The sequence below is a fragment of the Ornithodoros turicata genome, chromosome 2 (assembly GCF_037126465.1).
Source record: "Ornithodoros turicata isolate Travis chromosome 2, ASM3712646v1, whole genome shotgun sequence".
NCBI lineage: Eukaryota > Metazoa > Arthropoda > Arachnida > Ixodida > Argasidae > Ornithodoros > Ornithodoros turicata.
In genome coordinates, this window is record NC_088202.1 from 117,669,453 (window position 1) to 117,681,852 (window position 12,400).

General features: G+C 51.8%; 1 protein-coding gene and 1 pseudogene across 1 annotated transcript; one reads left to right on the forward strand and one right to left on the reverse strand.

Moving 5' to 3' along the window:
* Nucleotides 1–960: 960 nt before the first annotated feature.
* LOC135384980 (uncharacterized) lies at nt 961–8,763 on the reverse strand (annotated as a pseudogene).
* Nucleotides 1,558–2,714, forward strand: LOC135386436 (uncharacterized). Its single transcript, XM_064616345.1, has one exon. The coding sequence runs from the start codon at nt 1,558–1,560 to the stop codon at nt 2,701–2,703; it is 1,146 nt and encodes a 381-aa protein (XP_064472415.1). The 3' UTR covers nt 2,704–2,714.
* Nucleotides 8,764–12,400: the final 3,637 nt, after the last annotated feature.

Genomic DNA, 12,400 nt, shown 5'->3' on the forward strand with positions numbered 1-12,400 from the left:
AAAACCTATTATTTGTGATGATGAAGATCTTTGGGAAGCAAGGGCTGTGCATGAAGTACAGCAATACATGAACTGGTTATTCCCAATGTCAACTGAAGAGAGGGAGAACATCACGGAGACAGACAAAGGGACAGGCTGAGAATAAGAAGTGGCACAAAGAAAGGAACGGGCGCATTACAGCATCCAAATTTGGGCGTATTGTCAACTGTGAAAAACCGGTCAAACTGCTCAGAGACATACTGTATCCACGACAACAGGTTGCAGCTAAACCACTAATTTATGGAAAACAGCACGAGGATCATGCCGTACAGGCATACAGGGAAATTCTCTCGCTATATGGGAAACATGTGATGATTTATGACACTGATCTCCACATCCACCCTGAGCACAACTTCTTAGCTGCGTCACCTGACAGGATTGTAGTTGTGGACGGTGAAGAAGGTCTCCTCGAGGTGAAATGCCCTTACAGCAAACAGGGCATGTCACCATTAGAAGCCTGTGCATCTAAGGACTTCTGCTGTGAAGTGATTGGCAATGAAATAATGCTCAAACGGACACATGGTTATTACATGCAGGTGCAAGGTCAAATGGCTATCACGGGACACAAGTGGTGACTTTGTGATTTGGACAAACCATCCTGAGTTGGCCAAGTCCATTAACATCGAAATAATATGATTTAATAAGGACTTTTGGGAAGACAGGTGCCTGCCAGCATTACTGTACTTTGCAGAACGTGCCCTCATGCCTGAGGTAATGACGAAGCGAGTGCTCCGACTGGGGACCCTAGGACCTTATGTTTCGTACAAAAAATGTGTGAAAGGGTATTATGTAGCAAGTGCTAAAGGAGACCTCAAAATACATATAAGGATACTCCGCTGACGTTACATATTGCTATTTTATTGAGCAGGTCCACACACATGCACATCAGGCTAAGGCTCTGCAACATGCTAACTTGACACTTTAGTCTGTGTCATCCTTAATCAAAGGACAGCGAAAGTTACTTAGGTAAAAACAGACATGGAATATGTGCTCTGCTCTATCCACCACATTGATTGGAAAGGGCTTGTCTAGAATGTTGTGGTGACCCAGTATGGGGGACACATGGGGAGCCGTCCCGTGACCTCATCTCCCCCAGGCGATCCCTCGACACAGGAACTTTCCACTGGCCAGTTTGGCCGCGTGGGCCGATTTGGCGCATGGAAGTAGGTCAGTGGAAGGTGTCGCGGGAGGGGACCCTGGGGAGGAAGAGGTCACTCGTGCCTGGGACTTGGAAGTGAGCAGACATTGCAGGAATAAAGTCAGAATGTAAGTTATTCCAAACCTGTGTCAGAGTCATTCTTGGTTGGCGATAGGGAACGTACCGGTTATTTAGACCACAACCCGGTGGGGAAGGCTACTTGCAGGAGCAAATCCCACATCTGGCGCCCAACGTAGGCCTACGTTCCTTTGTCGTCAATTGAGAGTGGTTCTGAGCGCTCTACATTTTGGGGCCCTGTTAGGATTTTGGGGGAACACGGGTGTTAGGCGCCTCGTGGCATGGTAGTGCATACGCGATCCATGGAAAATCAGTCCGGGTCAGCAACAAACGGGGACACTATTAACCCCGGCGAGGCAGGAGCACGTGGCGGCAACGGCGATGCCGGAACCAACACGGGGGCAGGTGTGCTTCCACCTCTCCCCACTCCACAAGCGGTTGATACCGCTACCCTATTGCTGCAAGTGACAAATATTGTCGCTTCATTGACCCAGCAGTTGAATGCGGCGCAGACTAGCCCGCATTCTACTTTTCCCCCACGGCTCCACCCGAGTATGACAATTCCGACGTACTCAGGGTACTCTGATAGAAAGTCGGTAGCCGACTTCCTATTGGAGATGGAGACCTATCAGTTTGCATCTAGAGCGTCCGACGAGGTAGTGCTAGGGCAGGTCTTGCCAGTAGCTCTAGTGGGGGACGCCGCTCGATGGCGAAGGCTGCAGAAGCCTTTCACCTCGATGGCGGACTTCCGGCAGCGTTTTAGGGAGGAATTTTTGCCACCCGACTACGCAATGCGTGTGCGCGAAGAGTTAGCTTTTCGCACACAGCACGCCGACGAGAGTCTCATTGAATTTGTGCGCGCAATTCAGGAGCTCTACGATAGGGCCGATCCGACGGCCACAGATCAGGATAAGGTTTCGCGTGTTATACGGCAGAGCCATCCTAGCTTCCGTCCGTATCTACGGGGGCGAAATTTCGAGAATCTTGATGCGCTTGCACGAGAGGCTCGTGTGATTCAGGCTGATTTATTGTCTGAATTGCGGTACCAACCTCCACCGCGCCCGGAACTATCAGTTGAGCCGGGTTGCGCTTGGGCGGGTGTGAAGGACTCCGTTCCACGGGGAAGGGAAGCGACGTCCTTGGTTGCGGACGCGGGAAGCCGGTCGGACGTCATCGTCCCGCCGCGCTCCCTGGATCCTTTCTCCTTTGAACAGAGGCGCCGTGCGGGGTTTGGCGAAAACTCACGCGGCGGTCCGAGGAGTGGAACATCCACTGCTCGGAGGGTTCAGGATAGGCAGAACCAGGTAGAGAGGGACCCCAGTAGCAGAATGCCACAGGCGGACCGCGGGCGGGCGCAGCCCAGATGCTATGGCTGTAATCAACCAGGGCATTACAAGCGTGACTGTCCTGTGCGTCGGGGAAATTTCCGGTCGGCGCAGGGAAACTAGTAACGCCGGCGGCGGCAGTTGGGGCTAGCCCTAATCCGTCGTCGGCAGTCAGAGAGAGCTCGGGGCGTGTGTTTCATACCTCGCCGCAGTCTTTTGCCGAGGATGGATCAGTTTTCGCCCCAATAGCTTGTAGAGTTCAGGAGTCTGCTCCTGTGTTCGGTCCGTACATAGGCGTAACAATAGCTGGGAAAGAGTACATTGGCCTGGTGGATACCGGTGCCACGCTCTCGCTAATTGGAGACGCCGTGTACGCGCACTGTCGTGAACGAAATGTCCGCGTCAGGAAGGTTGATATCCCATTGCGGTTAGCATCGGGAATGTCCAGTGCTACAGGCGCAGTGAGACTTACAATGCGCTTTAGCGGGGGACGGTGCAGACAACGGTTCATTTACCTGTCAGGGCTGTCAATCCCAGTTATTTTGGGACGAGATTTCATTGTCCGAGAGGGATTGATTCTCGATTTAAAGGCAAACGGATATCGGTGTGGGGGACCGCTAAGCCCACTGATTCCTTTCGCCTCTCCTTCACCGACTGGCCGTTTAACCAGTCGTGTGGATACCCACTCGTCAGAAACTAAGCTTGTGCAAACTGTAGGGAGAATCCCACAGGATATCGAGCGGGTGGTAGCGTCTTTCGGGGGCAGAGGAGTTGAGCGCGCCAGGCTCTTGGACGCTTTGCTACCCTTTTCCGAAATGTTTACGGAGCACCCAGGAACAACCGATGTTCTAGAACATCGGATTGATACTGGTACTGCGAGGCCCTGGCGGTGTAACCCCAGGCCCCTCAGCGCGCGTAAGAGGGATCTCCTTGACGCGGCGCTGGATGAGATGATTGCGACAGGCGCGGTTAGGCGGTCGCAGAGCCCCTGGGCTTTCCCGGTGGTGCTGGCACCTAAAAAAGATGGGACGGCAAGGCTGTGTGTGGATTATCGCCAGTTAAACGCCGTGACGGTCAGAGATGCTTATCCTTTTCCGTCCATCGAGTCGATCATGTACGCGTTGGGGAATGCCAGCGTGTTCACGATTTTGGACTGTAGCAGGGGCTTTCTGCAGATTCCTGTAGGGGAGGAGGATATCCAAAAGACGGCATTCACGTGTCACAGATGCTTGTTTGAATTTACGAGACTCCCTTTTGGATTGTCCAACTCGCCCGCTAGTTTCCAGAGGCTAATGGACGTCGTGCTGGATGACGCGAAGTTCAATTACGCCATGGCTTACATGGACGACGTAGTGGTATTTTCTAAGTCGTTCGATGAGCATCTCGTTCACTTGGGCAATGTGCTAAGTCGGATGAGGGACGCGGGGTTGACCATTAATCCCGGCAAAGTTCAGCTTGCATCCCCCAAGGTGGATCTCCTTGGTTTTGTAGTCGATCTTGGTACGCTAAGTCCGAATGAGGATAAATTGAGGGCCATACTCGAGTATCCTCGTCCGCATGACGTCAAGAGCCTTCAGAGGTTCCTAGGAATGGTTGGCTTCTATCGCCAGTTCATCCCGCATTGCGCGTCCTTAGCAAAACCACTGTACGAGCTACTGCGGAAGAATTCCCAGTGGGCTTGGGGGCCTAGGCAGGAGGAGGCGTTTCGCTCCTTATCACAAGCTATAGCGGATACAGCTAAATTGTGGTTGCCAGATCTTAACAAGCCGTTCGTTATGCAAACTGATGCAAGCGATTACGGGCTTGGTGCAGTGTTGCTACAGGAACACGACGGTGGTCTATGCCCGGTCGGGTTCGCTAGTCGCACACTGTCGCCGGCGGAGATGAACTATTCCGTTACGGAGAAGGAGTGCTTGGCGGTAATGTTTGGCTTGAAAAAGTTCGACATGTATTTGGATGGGACAACTTTTACCATTCAGACCGACCACCAAGCACTCTCTTGGCTGCAGCGGTTGAAGAAACCGTCAGGCAGATTAGCACGCTGGGCGTTAGCACTTCAGGGCTATTCCTACCATGTAGAATACCTGAAAGGAAACGCGAACAAAGTGGCAGACGCTTTGTCCCGTGCGCCACTGGGTTACAGCTGTGAATTACGGCAGGAACCTCAGGGTCAGGGCAGGTCATCGACCGGTTGTGTGGGTGACTTGGACCTGGTTAGAGCCGCTAGACGCGGGAGGTCCTCTCTCCCAGCGGAAGAGAGAGGAGGGGAGATTGGGTGCGCGTGCGATTACGCTAGTCTCCCGGAAGGCGTGGAACGGCAGACCGAGGAGGGGGATCTCGTGGCCGCGATTGGTTTGAATCGGGCAGGTAACTCCTTGTCTTGTGGCACGATCGTAAGCAGGGAAGAGCTCTTAGAGGCACAGAAGTCGGACGGTTTATGTCAGCGGGTGTCGGAAAAGCTGGCGGATAATAGCGCAGCTGACACCGGTAACGCTGGCAGGGATGACGACGGGTGCCTCGACTCATATCTCTTGAGTGAGGACGGGCTTTTGCTGCGATATGTGCCCGGGTTAGACGAGGAGGACGAGAGTGTTTCCCCCTTCAAGGTCGTAGTTCCCAGGAAATTGCGAAGGGTGTTTATGCGTTATTTCCATGACTCAGCCCTTGCGGGTCACGGCAGTGGCAGCAAGACTTTTCATAAGTTATGCCGCGTCGCGACTTGGCCGGGGATGAGGCAGGATGTTATGCGCTTTACCCGGAGCTGCCCCGTGTGCCAGAAAGCAAAACCAAGGGGTGGTAAACCCCCAGGGTTCATGCAGCCAGTAGTCAGTAGCTACCCCTGGCACATAGTAGCGTGTGACGTAATGGGTCCATTTCCCAGAAGTCCACGGGGGAATCAGTACCTGTTGGTGGTTACTGACCACTTTTCCAAGTGGGTGGAGTTATTCCCGCTTAGGAAGCTGGTGTCGGAGAGAATATGGGACCGGCTGATGGAGACCTTTTCCCGGTTCGGTTTTCCGGCACAGTTGATCACTGACAACGCCAGTTATTTCGCTGGCCGAGTCTTTGTCGACTCTTGTGCTGCACTTGGTATTCAGCACAAGAGAACGACGCCGTATCATCCCCAGGCGAACATTACTGAAAGAGTGAATCGCAACCTTAAGCATATGTTGGTAGCTCTAACCGACAGGCACAAGGATTGGGATGTGCGTCTTACTGAGTTGGGATTTGCAACCAGGACGACAGCAAACAGGTCAACGGGGTTTTCCCCGGCATACCTTAACTTTGGGAAGGAGGTTGCTTTCCCATTGGAGAACGGACTGAGACAGTGCACGGAGCCGATTGCTCGGAATCTGTCGAGGTACGCGAGCGAGCTGCGTAGTCGGCTCTCGGATGCGGTGAATTCCGCAAGATAGAGCTTGGACGCCGCCCGCTCGGAACAAGCGCGTCAGTATGATAAGGGGCACCGTCCTCTGTCATATGAAGTAGGGGATTTGGTCTTGAAGCGCACACACCCGCTGAGCAACGCTGCTATAGGTTTCGCAGCGTCACTGGCGCAGCGCTGGGAGGGACCTTTTCGGGTGATTTCCCGATTATCTCGCTTGTCGTACCGACTCCGTCGTGTGAACACGGCGGAGGAGACAGGTCCCGTTCACGTTGGCGACTTAAAACGCTATCATGAACGCGACCACGCGGCGGACCAGGGGGACGAGTCTATCCGCCCACCTAATCAGCTGCAGGGTGACCAGGGCGGCTTTAGCCCAAGGCAACGTGGTAGGGCGGCATGCCCTACCCGCGGCGGAACACGGGCTGTAGGTCAGCGTTCTCGCGCGTACAATTTGCGCGCGCGATAACATTTCCGTGTCTCCGCACGTTCTGTCTTTTCAGGACCCCCAACCCCAGGCATGCCACTCCGAACGCGGTCGTCAGAGACCGTTCGGCAACGAGGAGCACCCGTCTCCCGAGAAGAGGCTCGAGGACTGCGCCCTCGGCCGGACCCACCCCGCGGGCGACTCCCAGTCACCATTCCGTAGCCACCTGGACCGTGCAGGTCGGGGAGGAGCCAGTGTGCTTCGTGTCATCGAGGAGGTGGCGCGACCAGCCGCGTCCCCTCCGTGGCGGTGCTTCGGAGACCGTGGCAGCCACCTTCCGGGGCCACCTCCTGTCCGACCGGCACCCCTCGGAGCCCCCGGCCGTCTACACGGAGGAGGAGACGGCTCGTCTCTGCGGGACCTGCGGTGGGTTGGTGATCCACCGCACAACCCACGAGCTGGGTGATCGTCACCGGACCGCGTTGGCCACCCGAACACCGGCGGTCCCGGACGCTCCACCTGCGCCCTCCGCCGAGGACGCTGTCGCCGCCGCCCTGCGGATCCTTCGGGAGTTCCGGCCGGAGCTTCTGCTGGAGGCCGGGTCACCGCCGCGCGGCAGAGCCACCGCCGAGGACCTTCCCACCGCTGGCGTCACCCCCAACCCAGTGCCCCCCAGCGACCAGGCCCCGAAGTCGACCGCTGCGTTCGACCAAGAACTCATGGACTTTCTGGGTTCGAACCCCCCGTCGGGGCCTTAGGTGGGGGGGAGTGTGGTGACCCAGTTTGGGGGACACATGGGGAGCCGTCCCGTGACCTCATCTCCCCCAGGCGATCCCTCGACACAGGAACTTTCCACTGGCCAGTTTGGCCGCGTGGGCCGATTTGGCGCATGGAAGTAGGTCAGTGGAAGGTGTCGCGGGAGGGGACCCTGGGGAGGAAGAGGTCACTCGTGCCTGGGACTTGGAAGTGAGCAGACATTGCAGGAATAAAGTCAGAATGTAAGTTATTCCAAACCTGTGTCAGAGTCATTCTTGGTTGGCGATAGGGAACGTACCGGTTATTTAGACCACAACCCGGTGGGGAAGGCTACTTGCAGGAGCAAATCCCACAATGTGAAAGGCCTTAACTCTTCTGATCACGCGTTCAACATGTACTCTAGCACTCGCCACACTTCTTGTGCTCAGAACTGCCTCACGAGACATTTGAGCTTCTCCCCTCACCCTAAAAGGTGGATAGCATACATCAATTCCTGGAGAAACACATGGGAAGGTAAAACCTTTGTCTACCATAATAGCATCACCAGGTTCCCGGTCTCCCGTGTCACATCGCTGAAGCACGACGCATTCAGCAGGCCATACAGAGACACCTGGCCACCCTTGCAAGAAACCGCTGGCGGCGCTTTGCGAGCTCTTTGTCTCCCCGGACGCCACTTTCCAGAATATGGAGCATACTCAGGGCACTCTCTACACCTGTTGCTCAACGGCGCCCTTTTCAAGCACTCGCGCTAGCAACCTCACGCTCGGAAATCGACGTTGCAAACGAATACTGTGCCCGTCTAACGACAGCTTCGATGTCGCAGGGATCGTCAGCTCGTGCCATCCCGGTCGTCCTGGAATCCTCGCAGGAGCAATGTCTGGATGTTCCGTTCTCCTTCATGGAGTTGGAGGCTGCCCTAAGGAAATCACCCCCTCACACCTCTCCTGGGCCTGACTGTATTACGTACAAGGCCCTCCAAAATCTACCCCTCCATGGCCGACACGCACTCCTTAAGCTCTACAGTAATTGTTGGCGGGATGGTGTTTTCTCAGCAGAATGGAAGAATGCAATGATAGTGCCGCTCCTGAAGCCAGGCAAGTCTCCTTGCCAGGCAAGGCGGTTTGCTTGAAAGCATTAGGGAATAGCAAGCCCACACCGTGGCTAACCTTTCCCTTCCCTTTTTTTTTTCTTACTTTGCATTAAACATATTCCCCCCCATCACCAGGTTCGAGGCGATCAAACAACCCACTTTTCTCGACCACATGAACATCAGATACAGACCCTCCCCAAGTCTTGACAAAAAAGTTATATAATCATCCGGGGTACATCCAATAACAACTTTGTACGTGTTATAGTGTTTGTAGTGCGAAAATGTCTGTCTTTGTGCTTTCAGGGAAGACGGTCTCTGAATTCTGACTTTTGTTGCATCCAGCACCAATCTGGTATTCGGAAACTTCGTAAATGCCTTCGGCAGATGTGGTTTTATCTGGTCAACTCTTGGGAAGGATGTAATGCTCTTGAGTTCGTGACGAAGAAAATTTATCCACGTGGCAGATACTTTACTGAAATGACCTTCAGATATCCCGAAATTTTGAGAGATCTCTTTTCCAGGCATGCCGTTCCTTAGTCTGACCAGGATCATAAAAAAAATTCTTCCATCAGCTCTCTTTCTCGTACTCGTCCACGTTTCTCGTAGGGATTCCTTTCCACATTGCCGCTGTAGGTCATCATCGAAGCACGGGGAGACAAAAAATTGAACAGAGCTTGAACAATGCCAATGTTTGGCAACCCAGTGTAGTACCGACACTCGGCATCATTTCTTATTTGCTCTATGCTTAAAAGACGAGATTTGGCATCGCACAACTGCTCTTCAAGATATATGTTGCGTGTAGTGAGTAGCATCACTTGCTGCTGAAGGCGTGCCAGTTTTTCGTGAAGGTCTCCTTCAGGATCTGGACTCACCACGGGTGTCATTACCACAATGTGGTAATGGGACAGACTGGTCTGTTGGATGTGCTTGTGCAGAGTCTAAGGAAAAAGAGGCAATATGTAGCAGCTGTAATGATGATACAAAAGCAGATATATGCTCATGGATGTTTTAACATGTAGTGCCTGCCCCTGCCATGACTGATACACTCAGCATGTTTGTGATGTGTGAGTTAAACAATGACGCTGAACGGAGAAGAGATGGGTCTTCTGATTTAATATCTATGGGGCAATATAGTTTGCAGTACACACTTACCTGATTCAGGTGCAAGTATAACTGGTTCTGTCCACTCAGTGTCCCTTGTGTGCTCAGGTGACACTGTACTTACGCCACTTGCAGGTTCTTTGTTGCGGTTGAGCATTGTTTTGTTTAGGGCTGAAACAAAAGGCTCGGGTAAGGTAACAACCATAAAAAAAAGAGCAACTGGATATAGGTTTCTGACACAGGGCTAGTGTCACCATCTTTGATTAAATGAACCGAAATCAAGAGTCCCTCAACTTCAAATTATCCCAACTCTCTTCTGCCACCACTGGCTAACATGCCTGGAACTCTCGTTACGCCACTGAAAAGAGGTTGACGGCTAACTCTAGGTTATTGCGGTTAAAGTTAACTGAGGTTGGTAAAACCGGGCCTTTGTCGTGTTTAACCAGGTAGGGTAGGCGGGGGGGGGGGGGGATATGTTTATGCAAAGTAAGAAAAAAAAGAGAAGGGAAAGGGGGAATGCACCCAAATTTTTGAAGAGTACTCATAAAAGCAGGACCTAGACGTATGGAGATAAAACTTTCAGCCAACTGTCTTTGGGCCTTATTGTAGTCCTCAGAGTTATTTGGACAACAAAAATCATACTTTAGCATAGGAACACAGGAAAGCAGCCCTCTTAAAGGGGGGTGGGGTGCACTGTGCTGATTGTGTAGCAATTGGACGAACTTTCAATATACAAATTCGCGCCTTCGCTTCTGTAGGATGGTACATGAAAGAATGAATCTTTATTGTCGTCGTCGTCTACACAACAGTCTGACTTCCTCTTCGTCAGTCGTAACCCATGTTACATCCCCCTTTCCAAGATATAAACAAAAAAAAAAAAAAGAAATGTACGTGTATATATAGAGAGAGAAAAAAAGAAAAAAGAGAAAAAAAAAGAGATTACAGAACAACAAGAACCTAACTTAGTCGTTTTCTGGGTAGCGTTTAGGATGCCTCCTTTCACGGTTTGACCTCCTGTATGAGATTTCAGCTTCAGCTCTTTGGCTCTGGTGATTTGTTCCTGCGGTTTCAAGAACATTCTCTGTTCTTGGTTCGTTATCTTGAGTTACAGGTACTGTGGATGTTCTCGCTTCTCGAAGGTGTTCTCGGGTGCGAACACAAGACTTTTCAGGAGTCTGTACAATGTACGATCTCGGTGTTTTGGCTTTGCCTACAACAACCGCTGGCGCCCACGTCTTGCTGAAGGTGTCGTAGAGTGTGACGTTGGAGTTTCTTTCAAGATCCGGTGTGCTCTTGGAGGATCGATCGTAGTAGAACTTTTGCTGTCTTCGTATTTCTTCCAGTCTTCTTTTTACAGCTGTGGGTGGAACGACTCGCGGTTCTAATTGCTTTGCACTCGTGGGAAGGAGAGTCCTTGCCGTTCTACTCATGAGTCGTTGTGTTGGTGACTTGAGAATGTTATCTCTTGGAGTGTTCCTCCACTCCAGGATTGCGTAGAAAAATTCGTCCTCAGTTTTTGTCTTCCGCAGAAGTTGTTTTGCTTGGCGCACCGCTCTTTCGGCCATCCCATTTGATCTTGGGTGGTATGGGCTGGAGTAGACGTGTTTCACTTGCATTCTGGTTAAGAAGTCGTTGAATTCTGCGCCGGAAAACGGTGGACCATTATCGGTAATCAAGGCAATTGGCAGGCCATGTGTTGCGAATGTCGTCCTACAAAAGTTGATGATGGTACTTGCAGTTGTGGTTCCCAACTTTTGGACTTCGAAGAAGAAGGAATAAAAATCCACCATCACAACGTATTTTTCTTGATTGTGAGTAAACAAGTCCATTGCGACACGTTCCCATGGTAATGTGGGGACTTCGTGGCTGAGTAATGGCATCTTGATGTTCTTCACTTGGTATTTTTGACATTGGCGACATTCGTTGTACTCTCGTTCGATGTCCGCATTCATTTCGGGCCAAAATACTGTCTCTCGCGCCCTTCTTTTCATTTTCTCTACTCCTGCGTGCGCAGCATGAAGCAACTTAGTTACAGTCCTCCTTAATTTGCTTGGTACTATGATCCGGTTTGATCGAAGCAATATTCCGTCTTCGAGATGAATGTCCTCTTGATAGGACCAATACTGCTTAGCTAGACGATGCACGTTGTCTTTTGTAGTGGGCCACCCTGAGGTCGTATACTTGTTGAGCTGTTGTAACTCGTCATCTGTATGGGTCGCTTCCTTGATATCGCGAAGCCTTTCTTGTGAGACAGGCACGAATTCCAGAGCATTCACGTATACCTTTTCTTCAAGTTCGACCATCCTCTGGGTGTCTGGAAACCTTGACAAAGTATCCGACAGAACTTGTTCCTTTCCTGGCCTGTACTTTACTTCGATCGAGTAGGCTTGTAGTAAGAGCCGCATACGCTGAAGCCTCAGTGGGCACTGATGAAGTGGCTTCTTGAAGATATTCTCCAGAGGTTTGTGATCCGTTTCCACCGTCACTACTCTGTGTCCCAATAGGTACTGGCGAAACTTTGTGCATCCATGAACTATCGCCAGCATTTCTTTTTCTATTTGAGCGTAGTTCTGCTGAGTCTCAGTCAACGTTCTCGATGAATAGCTGAGAGGCTTGCCATCTTGCAGTATCACTGCGCCAACACCGGTCTCGCTTGCATCTACCGATAACGTGATCGGTTTGGTCGGCGTATAGTATGCTAGTACGGGTGCCATCGTTAGACCCTTTTTTAGGTCTTCAAAGGCTTGTTGGTGGCTCTCAGCCCATACCCACGCTACGTCCTTCTTCAGTAATTCTCGTAGTGGCTCTGCCCTTTCTGATAACCGCGGGAGAAACTTGGACAGGTAATTAATCATTCCCAAGAATATTCTGAGTCTTCTGACGTTGGTTGGCTCCGGTATTGCTTCTATGGACTTTGTTCGTTCGGGGTCTATCTTCACGCCGTCAACCGTGAGAAGATGTCCGAGATACTTCACTTCGCTTTTTCCAAAGTGGCACTTTTTAGGGTTCAGCTTGAGATTGACTTCTCGACACCTCTTCAGCACATTCCGAAGGTTTTCAT